Genomic DNA, 16,364 nt, shown 5'->3' on the forward strand with positions numbered 1-16,364 from the left:
TATTTGAAGATGGCAATTATATAAACATACTACAAAGATATTAAACATATCATGGCTAAACATACACAGCCCATTCAACTCTTTCTCCTAAGGCTTGGTTTCCAGACCCTTGATCATCTTGATTGCCCTACTCTGTACAAGCTCCACCTTGTCAACATCCTTCTTCCATTGTGGTGTCCAAAATTGGATACAGTAGTCCAAGGCAGAATAGAGTGGTACTATTACTTCCCTTGGGACGTGGGTGGCGCTGTGGGTAAAACCTCAGCGCCTAGGACTTGCTGATCGCATGGTTGGCGGTTCGAATCCCTGCGGCAGGGTGCTCTCCCGCCGTTCGGTCCCAGCGCCTGCCAACCTAGCAGTTTGAAAGCACCCCCGGGTGCAAGTAGATAAATAGGGACCTCTTACCAGCGGGAAGGTAAACGGCGTTCTGTGTGCTGCGCTGGCTCGCCAGATGCAGCTTGTCATGCTGGCCACGTGACCTGGAAGTGTCTGCGGACAGCGCTGGCTCCCGGCCTATAGCGTGAGATGAGCGCACAACCCTAGAGTCTGGCAAGACTCGCCCGTACGGGCAGGGGTACCTTTACCTTTATTACTTCCCTTGATATGGACCTTATACATTTGTTGATGCAGCCTAGAACAGAATTAGGTCTTTGCTGCTGCATCATACAGTTGACTCATGCTAAATTTGTTGTCCACCAAGACCCCTAGATATTTTTCCCATGTACTGCTAGTAAGCTAGGTTTCCTCCATCTAATATTTGGGAACCTGGTTCTTATTATGTTATTCCTTATTGAAATTCATTTTGTAACTTGGGCCCAGTTCTCCAATGTGTTATGGTTATTTTGAGTTCTGATTCTGTCCTGTGAAAGCAACTGTCAAGCTTTGCAATGCTTGTGTTGGTAGTGCTGTTCTCTCATAAGGAGTTCAAATTCCATAATTTGAAATGTATTGCAAATGATCCTCTTTATGTCCTACATACATGGCACCAGCCAGGTGAAATCTTTCTTGGTTGGATTGTGTCTTTTATTATCCTTTTCTGATGCTGACCTCAAGAGATCCCACATCTCAGGAGCATATTAATGTTCCACTGTAAGCCACTATCCCTCCCTCCTCCCTGATATGTGCTTTGATTATATTCCATAAGTGATTCCAATTTTATCCCTATCAAAGGGTGTGTTTACTTTGAGGGGGCCCTGCCCCGTGATTGAAAAGGACTTTCACAACCATCTCAAGTATCTTGCCCCCACGCTGCCTTGCCCCTGTGATCAGGGGTGCCTGGGCAGTTTGACATCAGCAGGCCATGCACACATTCTGTGGGGTGTTCTGATGTCACTTGCACACACTGTGGGGTGTGTTGACATGTCATGCAGACGCCCCATGGCTTACGCATGGGTCACAACATGCTGACATCATGTGGCCCATGTGCCATCAATTGTGGTGGCACAGTGGGGTGATGCGAGCATGCCCTTTGGCGTGCGCCACAATGGCTGCCATGAAATGTTGAGGGAGCCCTGCCCCTTCCTTGAAAATTTTCAGGGGAAGTCCCCACTCCCCACTTAGCACCCCTGTCACTGGGTCATAGCTTCTGGGTCATAGCTTCTGGGTCCAAAAAGGTTCTCTTAAAGAGGGGATGTGCCATTGCCTCTATCATACCACACACTTTACTCTGAGCTGCTCTGGGACTGCCCATTCTCCCCTGTATCACATCTTCATTTTATTTAAGCTATGCAGCTATGAGCTGGGTTTTCCTTGGGTGTTTTAATAAACATCCCCTTTATACCTGCTGCCACCACAGATCACTTTGATCTGTCAACTTAATCCCTCATGTAGGCAAGAAAGAGGCCTTGTCCTGAACCCAGGCATCCTCTCAGGTAAGTCGTGATACTGCACACAGCGAGTGTCAGGGTCTGGCAGGATGAGGAAGAGTGGTGGCAGCTAGTGGTCCAGGAGGCACCTGAGGGTGAAAGGGATTTTGAACCAGGTTCAGACTGGTGGGACAGGGAGGAATCACCAGCGGAGAGTGAGGGTGAAGGGGAGCAGCTTGAGGTAGCCACAGATGCTGATAGAGAAGGAGCGAGGGCTATGTCTCCTGCTCTGCAATACAGTCCTGATTGAGCTCATTCCCCTGCTCCACTCCCAGCGCTAGATAAGAAGGGACGGGAAAAGGCTAGAATGATTAAGAAAGCTGAGTCACCATGAAAAAAATGCAAGGACAGAGGTATAAATAAGGGGGAGAGAGGACTGAATTTTAGCTTCTGCAACTGACGTGCTTATCTGATGGATGTACTGTGTGCTGACTCCTTGATTACTTGCGCTATAAAGTTGATTTCTGCAATCACAGTGCCAGGTTCTGCTTAGAGCATTAGACAACAGACAGAGGGGCTTTTCTGGCAGCCTGACAGTGAGCAACAAAGTACTCAGTGTTAATGGACGCCATGCTTGCAAAACAGAAAAACAACCACATGTTAACACTGGCCAAGTTCTGAGTGAAGAATTTCTTCCTTCTTTTGTTAGCCAAAATGCTGAACCTGACTACTTTTTCATGCAAGTTATTTTCTATAGTGTGGAACATTCCTTTCTCTGGAGCATAATGGAACACCAGCCTTTCCATTTTCTCCCATGGCCTGGCTAATCCACTATTATTTTCATTCAGATCTTCCTGAAACCAGGTGCTCTACCTGATCTGCAATGCAACAAATAATATCTTCTCAAGGGGGCAAAACATATTTTGTTCAATGTTTCTGCTGCACATGGTGCCACAGAGCAAGCAACCCCCCCTGGGACAGTGTACCATGTTATTATCTTAACACACAGCAGTTCATTCTTTCTCTAGCAATATCCGCAAGGTATTTTGAAGCCCATATGCTGCAGAGAAACAGCAGAATGCTTATAAAATACCACCCTAGTGCCTATGTCAGCTATTCTACCATTTATACACAAAGACTAGACCTGCTATGCTGACATTGGGTGAGGATAAGCATTTTAGACTTAAGCAGGTGATTTATGGTTAAGAGGAGAAGCTCATCATCTCAATAATGCTAAGTTTACCCTTCTGGGTCCTTCTCATGGTGTTTCCTCTATTTTTGGAACGTTCTGCTTTGCATTGTGTAATTGACCTCCTCCACGCCCAACACCAGTATTATCAGCCAGGGCACTTTGTTATTGGTGGCATCACTTCACAATTCTTTGAACCTGTCTTCACTTCAATAGAGTTCGAGGAGAAGCCAGAGGAAACAACTGATGATGAATATGTGTAAGGACATGATTTTTATTCTTTTGGGGGGAAAGCTCCTGGTTATGTAGGTAAATAATAAAAATTAGATAATAAACATGATAGTATGATCAAAAAGCAGTCTCCTCAATGTTGGCAGGTGGCTAGTAGGATTTGTAGTAGAGAGGACAGGCAAACCATCAGTAGACTGAGCTAGAGTCAATGACATGGGACCATCGCCTGGACTGTCCATAAGCAGGAATAGGGGAGAACATTAGCTTAATTTACATTGAAAGGCACACCTAACTAATTCAGATTTCCTGAAATGTTTCTAAAACCAAAACACTGACATCCTTTGAAATTCATATTTTTCCCTTCTGCACTTTTTTCCTACTCTGCCCTTCAGCATTTGTGTCATACATTTCATTCTGTTCTCCACAAAGACTTCATTAGAACCAGCAAATGTTAGAAGGGCCCTACTGGCTCCACCCAAAGGACCATATAGCCCTCCACTGTGATCTCACAGTGGCCAACCAGATGGCCATGAGAAACCCACAAGCAAGTCCTGAGCATTACAGCAGTCTTCTCAGCTCCTGTTCCCAGAAACTGGGATTCAAAGGCATGGTGCCTCCAATGGTGGGGAGAGAACCTAGCCACTGTGCTTAATAGCTATATCCATCATTACAAATGTCAAATCTTCATTTAAAGTCATATAAGTTGGTAGTCTTCACTAACACTTGTGGGAATAAATTTCATAGTTTACCTGTTGTTGTTGTTTAGTCGTGTCCGACTCTTCGTGACCCCATGGACCAGAGCACGCCATACACTTCTGTCTTCCACTGTCTCCCACAGTTTGCTCAGACTCATGTTTGTAGCTTCGAGAACACTGTCCAACCACCTCGTCCTCTGTCGTCCCCTTCTCCTTGTGCCCTCAATCTTTCCCAACATCAGGGTATTTTCCAGGGAGTCTTCTCTTCTCATGAGGTGGCCTTTCGTATGATGAATTCTGCATATAAGTTAAATAAGCAGGGAGACAATATACAGCCTTGCCGTACTCCTTTCCCAATTTTGAACCAATCAGTTGTTCCATATCCAGTTCTAACTGTAGCTTCTTGTCCCACATAGAGATTTCTCAGGAGACAGATGAGGTGATCAGGCACTCCCATTTCTTTAAGAACTTGCCACAGTTTGCTGTGGTCGACACAGTCAAAGGCTTTTGCATAGTCAATGAAGCAGAAGTAGATGTCTTTCTGGAACTCTCTAGCTTTCTCCATAATCCAGTGCATGTTTGCAATTTGGTCTCTGGTTCCTCTGCCCCTTCGAAATCCAGCTTGCACTTCTGGGAGTTCTCGGTCCACATGCTGCTTGAGTCTGCCTTGTAGAATTTTAAGCATAACCTTGCTAGCGTGTGAAATGAGTGCAATTGTGCAGTAGTTGGAGCATTCTTTGGCACTGCCCTTCTTTGGGATTGGGATGTAGACTGATTTTCTCCAATCCTCTGGCCACTGCTGAGTTTTCCAAATTTGCTGGCATATTGAGTGTAGCACCTTAACAGCATCATCGTTTAAAATTTTAACTGGTTCAGCTGAAATATCATCACTTCCACTGGCCTTGTTATTAGCAGTGCTTTCTAAAGCCCATCTGACTTCACTCTCCAGGATGTCTGGCTCAAGGTCAGCAACCACACTACCTGGGGTGTACAAGACATCCATATCTTTCTGGTATAATTCCACTGTGTATTCTTGCCACCTCTTCTTGATGTCTTCTGCTTCTGTTAGGTCCTTACCACTTTTGTCTTTTATTATGGTAATCTTTGTACAAAATGTCCCTTTCATATCACCAATTTTCTTGAACAGATCTCTGGTTCTTCCCATTCACTTGTTTTCCTCTATTTCTTTGCATGGCTCGTTTAGGAAGGCCTTCTTGTCTCTCCTTGCTATTTTTTGGAAATCTGCATTCAGTTTCCTGTCTCTTTCACTATCTCCCTCACATTTTGCTTGCCTTCTCCCCTCCGCTATTTGTAAGGCCTCGTTGGACAGCCACTTTGCTTTCTTGCATTTCCTTTTCATTGGGATGGTTTTAGTTGCTGCCTCCTGTATAATGTTACAAGCCTCCATCCATAGTTCTTCAGGAACTCTGTCCACCAAATCTAAATCCTTAAACCTGTTCCTCACTTCCACTGTGTATTCATAAGGGATTTGACTTAGATTGTATCTTACCGGCCCTGTGGTTTTTCCTACTTTCTTCAGTTTAAGCTTCATTTTTGCCATAAGAAGCTGATGATCTGAGCCACAGTCAGCTCCAGGTCTTGTTTTTGCTGACTGTATAGAGCTTCTCCATCTTTGGCTGCAGAGAATATAATCAATCTGATTTCGATGCTGCCCATCTGGTGATGTCCATGTGTAGAGTCGTCTCTTATGTTGTTGGAAAAGAGTGTTTGTGATGACCAGCTTGTTCTCTTGGCAGAACTCTATTAGCCTTTGTCCTGCTTCGTTTTGAACTCCAAGGCCAAACTTGCCAGTTGTTCCTTTTATCTCTTGACTCTCTACTTTAGCATTCCAATCCCCTATAATGAAAATAACATCCTTCTTTGGTGTCAATTCTATAAGGTGTTGTAAGTCTTCATAGAATTGGTCAATTTCAGTTTCTTCAGCACCAGTGGTTGGTGCATAAACTTGGATTACTGTGATGTTAAAAGGTCTGCCTTGGATTCGTATCGAGATCATTCTATCATTTTTGAGATTGCATCCCAATACAGCTTTTGCCACTCTTTTGTTGACTATGAGGGCCACTCCATTTCTTTTACGGGATTCTTGCCCACAGTAGTAGATATGATGGTCATCCAAACTGAATTCTCCCATTCCTGTCCATTTTAGTTCACTGATGCCCAGGATGTCAATATTTATTCTTGCCATCTCATTTTTGACCACATCCAATTTACCAAGGTTCATGGTTCTTACATTCCAGGTTCCTATGCAATATTTTTCTTTACAGCATTGGACTTTCCTTTCACTTCCAGGCATATCGGCAACTGAGCGTCCTTTCGGCTTTGGCCCAGCTGCTTCATCAGCTCTGAATCTACTTGTACTTGTCCTCCGCTCTTCCTCAGTAGCATGTTGGACGCCTTCCGACCTGAGGGGCTCATCTTCCAGCGTCATAACTTTTATATGCCTTATGTCTTTGTCCATGGAGTTTCCTTGGCAGGGATACTGGAGTGGCTTGCCGGTTCCTGCTCCAGGTCGATCACGTTTGGTCAAAACTCTCCACTATGACCTGTCCATCTTGGGTGGCCCTGCACGACATTGCTCATAGCTTCTCCGAGTTATTCAAGCCCCTTCGCCATGGCAAGGCAGTGATCCATGAAGGGGATAGTTTACCTAAGTGTTTGCTTTCTTTTGTCTCCCTTGAATCTTTCAAAATTCAGTTTCATTGCATGTCCTCAGATTATAATGTTATGGGATAATGTGTGTGTTTTTTGTGTGTTTATCCACTTTCAAAACATGAAGTCGGTCCAGCAGAAGCAAGACAGAAGCAGGAAAACCCACCACATGCATAACCCCTCTATTTTTTTCAGCACAGTGCTGAAGAACTACCAGCATGCCCTTTCCTTAGTCTTTGCTGTGAATGAGGTCAACAAGAACCCCAACATTTTATCCAACATCACTTTGGGGTTCCAGATCTATGACAGCTACAGTGATGCAAAGATGACTTATCAGAATACGTTGAACCTCATCTCTCATCATAGGAAAACCATCCCCAACTACAAGTGTGGTGTTGAGAAGAACCTGATAGCTGCCATTGGGGGCCTTGACTCTGAAACTTCAAGCCACATGGCCTCCATCTTGGAGCTTTATAAGGTTCTACAGGTAGGAAGAGTGTGGCTGGAATGAAGACTCCACAACTGTTGTATATGATTTAGCCTTAGTGTGTATTCCCATGGCATTGGGAGGGGGAGAGGGAAAGGAGACTTATTTTTGGCAGGCTAAAACAAAAAAGTCTTACGTATTTTTCTTTTTCAAATAACATAGTTATCTGTAGAAAATAATGTCCAGAATTGTCAGCTGATTATGCCAAACTCTGCCTCTGCCTCACTAGCATATGTCTGATGGACCTTGGTAGTTTTCAGCCCTGTAAAAGGTCCCTGTGGGAAGAAAATATGGGAAGGAACCCATGCTTTAGAAGATTCTCCAAATTTTGCTCTGAAGTATCACATGGAAATCAGCTCTTTTTCCTCCAAGCACCATTTTTGGTGTGGTGTAATCTGAAGGAAAGGTGTAGGGTGAAGACTTTGGTTGGTGCGATGAAAACTCACCAATGTATCCAATCCAGCACTCACCATAATGCATTTGCACTGTTTCAACCTAATGGAATGGAGTTAATGGAATGGTTCTGGTCCCAATCTCTCCCTCTGCTGAAGCATGAGGTATGTTTGGTTATTTAAAGACACATAAATATCCTACCTGGTGATTTAAAAATCCCTCTGTTCTTTGCTAGATCACCTATTCTTCATTTACTCCAGCGGTGAGTGAAAAAGACCATATTTCTTTGTTGTACCAAATGGCCCCCAGTGAAGAACATCAATACACTGGCATTGTTCAGCTTCTTCTCTATTTCCACTGGAAGTGGGTTGGGATATTTGTCACAGCTGACGATAAAGGAGAAACATTTGTGAAAAAGTTGACACCCCAGCTTTCCCAGAATGGCATATGTATAGCTGTCACTGAGACAGCGGTAAACTACCGCGGTTTTGATGGTTTGGGGATGACAGAGAAATATCAGAATATGGCCGAGTCTCTAAGCAAAACAAATGTCAATGTATTTGTTGTCAATGCAGACAAAAACACCAAGACAAGTTTGCAATGGCTGCTACTGCTAGGTGGAATGTTGAGTGTGAGTCCCATAAACAAAGTGTGGGTTATGACCGCCGACTGGGATTTTTCTTCGGAGCCATACCACAAAGATCTGGATATACAAAACTTCCATGGTGCCTTATCCTTTGCCATTCTTTCCACTGAGGTGAAGGAGTTCCACCATTTCCTCCTGAACCTAAATCCCCACTCTGAGGCCGATGGCTTTATCAGGTTGTTCTGGCAACAGGCATTTGGTTGCCAGTTTCTAGATGTGGAAACGGAGGAGGGATCCTGCACTGGTGAGGAGAAGCTGGAGAGCCTTCCTGGGGCTTTTTTTGAAATGCAAATGACCAGCCAAAGCTACAGCATCTACAATGCCGTCTATGCTGTGGCACATGCTTTGCATGCCATGTTGGCATCCAGAACCAAATATGGAGGGATGATGCTTGAGCACTATGTGGGACTTCATGAGCCACAATATTTTCAGGTAATGTCTAACACGGAAAGCAGATCATTTTTTTAATGAATAGCCCAATCATAATGTGCTTGGAGAGCACATACAGAGGCTTCCACATCCACAGAGAATGTTGCTTTTTCATTCGGTTCTTTGGAAAGTTGTAAGTACAGTATTTATTATTATAAGGGCACAGAAGTGCTCCTAATGAAGGCGAGAATCAAACACATGGTTCCTTGAGTATAGGCTGCAGAAATCTATTGCTAATAAAAGGGTGTTTCTTCAGAAACTAAGGATATTTGTTATATATTTCTGAAGCTATCAATAGATTGTTCAAATTTCAATGAGATCTGATATAAAATACAACCATTAAGTTCAAAAGTGCTAACAAACACACTTGTAACCTTTTTTTTCTACCCAAACATGCCATATATTTCTATCCAGTTGTGATAAAAACTGCTGAAGTACTTTATTCAGGTTCGTTAAGGAACACACATTTTCATTAGTTTGCTGAAATTCAATAGGCAATACAAGAGTTTTGTTGTATTAAATTCTATGTAAGTTGCCAGCAAATTTACGGTAAGCCAAATGTCTTGCCAATACTGCAACGCTTGAATGTTTTTAGCAAGAACTGACAAAAGTTGAACGAAAATGTTGAACTTAGGTTTGATGGCTATGGATTGGGGATTAAATCTGTGAATTAAAGTTTAAACCTCCTGTTCAGCATGTGTGGGAGAAATATGAGGCCAAACAGGCTGTGAAGCCCTTTTTTTAGCAGAATAAAACCACTTATGCAATTTGCAGCTTCCTGGAAGTGAGGAAATAGGAAATTTCACAATTTTTCCCTGTTTATTTGTGTTCTGCTGATCTTTCCCCAGTTTCTACCCCTTTCTAAGAATAAACCACACAAATTTGTAAAAGTAGAAAGGTTTACTTATATTCAATGAAGGCAGCTACTACTTCTAGGTAAAAAAATGCTTCTTAGTTATGATATACAAAATTAGTTTCTAAAATGGAATCTAGGAAAGTATGTGTCCCCTTAAAACTCAGGGGGAGTTTCAACAAATAGTATGAATTGATCGCAGCATGAGAAAACAGAAGCTTTGTGGTGTGTTCTCTATTTTTACCAAATCTACCATTCTCTTTCTGCCTCTGTAGCTTCAACCTTTCCTGAGGAATATCTTGTTTAACAACAGTGCGGGGGACACTGTGTTTTTTAATGAGAAACGTGAGCTAGAAGGTGGATTTGATATTATCAACTGGGTAACTTTCCCAAATAAGTCCTTCTTAAGAGTGAAAGTTGGGAAGATGGATCCCCAAGCACCACTGGGCAGTGATTTCTCTATTGATGAGAAGAGCATTACATGGCACCAGAGTTTTAACCAGGTAGGACCCAATTGCAGCTTCTGAGGTCTATAGGTAGACATTCACCAGATTTGTTTCATAATCATGTACACCCTGCTGAATGAGTTCCTTTTAGCTGCATTGATTTCTGTTGTTGCCATGTTACGTAAGTTATTTTTCTTAATGTGTAATGTGAATTAAAAATCCAATAATTATATAAATTTTAGAAGACTTTTAGAAGACATCTGAAGGCAGCCTTGTTTAGGGAAGCTTTTAATGTTTGATGCATTACGGTATTTTAATATTTTGTTGGAAGCCACCCAAAGTGGCTGGGGAAGTCCAGCCAGATGGGCGGGGTATAAATAATAAATTATTATTATTATTATTATTATTATTATTATTATTATTATTAACATTTTAGAATAAGAACATCCACATGCTACAAGCACAGTCATCATGCAATGCAAAATTGTGCTTCGTAGGAATCTTTAGTATCATTTCTGTGATTCATTTCTTTAAAGGAACCAAGTTGCCACTTCTCATCTTTGAAAAAATATTATAAAAGGGAAACACATATCAGTAGGTCCATTGTCTTGCACATTTTCTTTCCCTGAACCATTTACTGGCTGAGTGGCTCAGTTGGTTAGAGCATGGTGTTGATAATGCCAAGGTCACAGGATTGATCCCATTTTAGGACAGCTGCATTACAGGGGGGTTGGAATAAATTATTCTCAAAGTTCCTTCCAATGCTACAATTTTTGATTCTATTGCCTTTTTTATTGGGTTGAATATCCACTAATATTGGTGATTGTCACAACCATTGTAAAGTTGGTGGTGCTAATTATTTTTAAAAAAACAAAAAACAACCCTCTGGGTGCCTTATTTCAATGCAGCAGCCTGTTGATGAAAAGGCAGAGACCAAACACAAATAGAATAGAATACATGCAATACCTTCTGTTTTATGGGCAGGTGGTGCCCCTTGCCTTGTGTAATGACCACTGCCATCCAGGTTACAGCAGACAAAGGAAAGAGGGGGAACCGTTTTGCTGCTATGATTGTATTCCATGTCCAGAAGGGAAGATTTCAAACCAGACAGGTAAGGTACTGTATGCTATAGTATATCAACTATATTGAGAACATGTTTTTGTTAGCCATTTGTGAACAAATAGATGCCTTACAAAAGACTTGAAGATAAACCTTTACTTGTCCGGTTGTCAACTGTTGAACAACAAGTATTATTCATATATATATATATATATATATATATATATATATATATATATGCAATGTGCTTCTGTCCCTTGAGCCCACTGAGAAGCTTTAGCCCTTTTTTGTTTTCAAAGCTCCTTCATAGCAGAGCATAAGTTTATAATCCATATCTTACCTGTCCTCAAAAACTCCTCCAGACAGTGTCTGCTTGAAGTCACTAAACTCCCACGCTCTCAATCAAAGATGCAACTAACAGTAGAACCAACCAACTGTCAAGTACCAACTACCTCCTTCTTCCCCAATACCATTTATTCTTTGTGAAATATATTTACTGTTCTTAAACCACTGTACAAGTGTATTAAATGCTGTACCACTGTACAAGTGTATTATCATAAACAATATTATAAATTGCTAACCAGCATATCTTCTGCTTACCTCCACACCTGAAAACTTCATGGATTGCATGGACAGCAACTTACTTGATCACCAAAATTCTAGAAATGTCAATTCAAGAGAATTTTTTTGACCATATTCCTAGGTGTGTTAACTGGATTATATTAGCACCTTTAGTCTTCCGTTGACATTAAGCTTCCTTTCTGGGAAAGGAAATTGGTAAATGTAACTTCCTATTTTACAACCATTTCTACTGGTAAGCTGTGAAACATTAATGTTTAATTATTATTTCTCCATTCAGATAGCATGGAAAGCTCCTATTGCTAGAATGGGGACTTTTTTCTCTCTAAACACACCTACTTTCAATTCTATGCATGTGTAAACACAAACAAACATTTATGGAGCTTATAATTTAGATTTAATTCTCATTTAATTATCCACTGAAAAGAATCTTCCAAAAATAGCTTACCTTAAAGACAAAACATGTTAACACTCTAACAATTTCCTGAAAAAGATAATGTTTTGTATCATGTATACTATAAATTACATTCAATTATAGTACAGTGAAATTCAAGGTTTCCTGATCCGATACCATGAATATTTATATCTCAGTGAGACTGAAAATACTATAACTGTAATCCTGATTTCTCTATACTGCAAGATATGGATGACTGCTTTCAGTGCCAAGAAGATCAGTATCCTAACCAACAGAGAAACCAGTGCATCACCAAGAAAGAAAACTTCCTATCTTATGCAGCACCTTTAGGCATCAGTTTGGCTCTTTTGGCTCTGGCTTTTTCTGTAACTACGGCTTTGGTGTTTGGAATCTTCATCAAACATCAAAACACTCCCATTGTCAAAGCCAACAACCGGAATCTCACCTACACCCTGCTCATCTCCCTCCTGCTCTGCTTCCTCTGCTCCTTGCTATTCATTGGGCGCCCCCAGTTACTGACCTGCAATCTACGACAAACTGCCTTTGGTATCATCTTCTCAGTGGCTGTTTCTTCTGTTTTGGCTAAAACCCTCACGGTGGTTCTGGCTTTCATGGCTACCAAACCAGGATCCAAGATGAGGAAATGGGTGGGGAAAAGATTTTCCACCTCTATTATTCTCTGTTGCTCATTTATCCAAGCAAGTATTTGTATGCTATGGCTGGGTACTGACCATCCATTCCCAGATCTGGACATGCACTCTCTGCCTGAAGAAGTCATAGTGGAATGCAATGAAGGATCAGCCAACATGTTCTACTATGTTCTTGGTTACATGGGATTGCTGGCTCTTGTCAGCTTCATTGTGGCTTTCTTTGCTCGGAAGCTGCCGGACACTTTTAATGAAGCCAAATTTATTACTTTCAGCATGTTGGTGTTTTGCAGTGTGTGGCTTTCTTTTGTTCCATCCTACTTAAGCACCAAAGGGAAGTACATTGTGGCTGTGGAGATCTTCTCCATCTTGGCCTCCAGTGCTGGAATCTTGGGTTGTATTTTTCCCCCAAAATGTTATATCATTGTCTTCAAGCCTGAACTCAACTCAAAAGAGCAGCTAAAAAAGAGAAATAAGTAACAATCAAACTATTAAAATCATTATAGTGGATAACCTTTTAAATGTTTTAAGGTTTCTCTGTTTGGGAAGGGTTCAGCTTTCAGGTTCTCTTGATATAGATGTTGCTTACTGTCAGAACTGCAGTTGTCAAAATATGGAAAACCGTACAGTACTTGCAGCCTTCTCCAGTATAAAAATATGTGTTGTTTAGTACTAGTTCAAAAAATTGCTCATAAAAAAATGTGTTTACAAAGGCCGTGAATATCATGAAAAATTCTGTGCAGTTTGGTGGGATTTTATCATGTACAGAACACAAGAAATAGAGACACAAAGGAGTCCCTTTCCATGGTACAAGATAAAATTTGGCCTTCCTAATGTTCTTAAGTACTCTACTTATCTAATTAAATCTCTTTCAGATATATTGCTTTTATGTATTTATATTTGTACTTCTACACCTAATATTTTTATTGTATTGTTCTACTTGATTTACTTTGATTAATTATTATAGAACATGTGATAGTAGAGTTGGACGAGATCCTGAAGGTCATCCAGTCCCAACCCCGGAGTGCAGGAATCTCAGCTAAAGCACCCGTGACAGATGGCCATCCAATCTCTGCTTTAAAACCTCCAGTGAAGAAGAGCCCACTACTATCTGACAGTCCACTGTCTAAGAGCTCTTACTGTTCTTCCTGATGTTTGGTCACAGAATCTCCTTTCTTCTAACTTGAATCCATTCGTTTGGGTCCTACCCTCTGGATCAACAGAAAACAAGCTTGCTCCATCTTCCATATGACAGCCCTTAAGATATTTGAAGATGGCAATTATATAAACATACTATAAAGATATTAAACATATGATGGCTAAACATACACCCATTCAATTGTTTCTCCTAAGGCTTGGTTTCCAAACCCTTGATTATTTTTATTTTTATTATTATTTTTCTGTTTCTGCCTGAGGCGGCGTTTCTCTCTCTCTCTTTTTAAATTACTTTTTTATTCAAAATTAAAACAAAACATATTATCTAGAAACATATCATCCTTATTTTCCCCCTTTTTTCCTCCCTCCCCTCCCTCCCCCCACAGAACCCACCCACCCCACCCCTGACTTCCCTCAGTTCCAGTCTTTGGTTTCTCTAAAAATGCTGTTTTCTGCATGTTACACAGTTGTATAGATCCTCAAACTATTTAAGTAATAATTATCAATAAAAAGTTTGTGAATGTTTATTCAAAACCAGCCAAGGAGTCCAGTTCACTTTGTTGCGTCTTCAGATACTTTGTAAAGGGTTCCCATTCATCTTTAAAGTCACAGTTATCCTTGTCCTGAAGCTTGTATGTCAGTTTGACCAGTTCTGCATAGTCCATCAATTTTTCTTGCCATGATTCTTTAGTTGGGGTTTCTTCAGTCTTCCATCCTTGTGCTACTAAAACTCTCGCGGCCGTTGTCGCATACATGAAGATGTTTTTCACTTTTTGGGCAGATCTTTCCCTACCTCTCTCGCCCTGACCTAGCCACTGTGATCCACGCGACGGTCACCTCCAGACTGGATTATTGTAACTCGCTCTACGTGGGGCTGCCCCTGAGACTGACCCAGAAACTCCAGCGGGTGCAGAATGCCGCAGCGAGACTCCTTACGGGGTCTTCGCTGCGGGATCACATTCATCCGGTGCTATACCAGCTGCACTGGCTCCCGGTGGAGTACAGGATCAGGTTTAAGGTGCTGGTTTTAACCTTCAAAGCCCTATATGGCCTAGGACCCTCGTATCTACGGGACCGCCTCTCCTGGTATGCCCCACAGAGGAACTTACGGTCTTCAAATAAAAACATCTTGAAGGTCCCAGGCCTCAGAGAGGTTAGGCTGGCCTCAACTAGAGCCAGGGCTTTTTCGGCTGCGGCTCCATCCTGGTGGAACGCTCTGTCACAAGAGACAAGGGCCCTCCAGGACTTGACATCTTTCCGCAGGGCCTGCAAGACAGAGCTGTTCCACCAGGCCTTTGGTCAGGGCGCAGCCTGACTCCCTCCTTTGGCAATCTTTACAATACTTTAGTTTATGGTTGCCATCAATTTTGATTTTAATTAATTCTTTGATGTTTTTATAATGTTGCACTATTTTAGTGTTGTTAGCCGCCCTGAGCCTGGCTTCGGCTGGGGAGGGCGGGATATAAATAAAATTTATTATTATTATTATTATTACAATCCCTAATAAAAATGCTTCAGGTTTTTTAAACAAATGTTAAATGGAACATTTTCTTCAATTCGTTATATATCATTTCCCTTTTTATTTTAAATTACCTTACAATTCCACCACATATGATAAAATGTCCTCTCCTTTTCTTTACACTTCCAACATATATTTGAACTAGTTTTGTACATTTTCCCTAACTGCACTGGTGTTATATACCATCTGTACATCATCTTCATGTAATTCTCCTTCAATAGGGAACAATCTGTAAATATTAAATCACTTTTCCATAATTTTTCCCAGTCTTCCATCATAATGTTTTGACCTACATCTTGTACCCATTTAATGGGAAGTTTTTAATCTGTGATATTTTACTGTATTTTTGGTTTCTATGGAAGCCGCCCAGAGTGGCTGGGGAAACCCAGCCAGATGGGCGGGGTACAAATAATAAATTATTATTATTATTATTATTATTATTATTATTATTATTATTATAACTAATTTTACCTCTTCATCTTTCGTCTCCCATTCTAATAGTATACTGTATGCGGCCTTCAGTAATTTCACTTTCCCTTCGATCACTTCTGTTTGAAACTTAGATCTTGTATAACTAAATCCTTTCTTGCTGTCTTCTTTATGTGTTTCATATAGTTGTCGATAATGCAGCCAACTCTGAAAGTGGTCTTTGATCTCATCATAATCTCGTTTTATAAGATATTTATTAAAATTTCAGAAATAAAAGAAGAAGTTACACTAGTAATAATAAGAAAAGGGGAAGAAAAGATAAAAGAATGAAAAAGGAAAAAAGAAAATACACAATACAAAGAAAAAATACAAACATTTAAAAATACAAACAATTAAAAACAAATCGATCTTTCCATATCTTGTCTTTCATTCACTTGTTTCCCTGACCTCCTCACACCTCCCCTTTTTTGTATTCCAGTTCAGTAAGTTAATTCAGCAAATCCTTTCCCTGTTTTTATCTTAGACCTTTGTCTTAATATATAATAACTGTATATTCTCATCTGTTAACAGTCCATTTTTACATACTCCTTATAACATTGCTGCTAAAGACCCCTTAGCTTCACTCCAACGTCATTCTAGCATTCATTGATTTTACAGTATTTCTGTAGATAGTCTTTAAATTTCTTCCATTCTTCTTCCACCGACTCTTCTCCCTGG

At 40.9% G+C, this 16,364-nt stretch overlaps 1 protein-coding gene across 1 annotated transcript; it reads left to right on the forward strand.

The window, feature by feature from the left end:
- Window positions 1–3,035: 3,035 nt before the first annotated feature.
- LOC308460916 (vomeronasal type-2 receptor 26-like) lies at window positions 3,036–13,024 on the forward strand (the record flags this gene model as incomplete). Its single annotated transcript, XM_080977450.1, has 6 exons — window positions 3,036–3,253; window positions 6,786–7,077; window positions 7,706–8,227; window positions 9,674–9,901; window positions 10,829–10,955; window positions 12,123–13,024. The coding sequence occupies 6 exons, from the start codon at window positions 3,036–3,038 to the stop codon at window positions 13,022–13,024; spliced, it is 2,289 nt and encodes a 762-aa protein (XP_080833576.1).
- Between the last annotated feature and the right edge of the window lie 3,340 nt (window positions 13,025–16,364).

This window comes from Podarcis pityusensis (genome assembly GCF_964106645.2).
Source record: "Podarcis pityusensis genome assembly, chromosome: 13".
In the NCBI taxonomy this organism is placed as follows: domain Eukaryota; kingdom Metazoa; phylum Chordata; class Lepidosauria; order Squamata; family Lacertidae; genus Podarcis; species Podarcis pityusensis.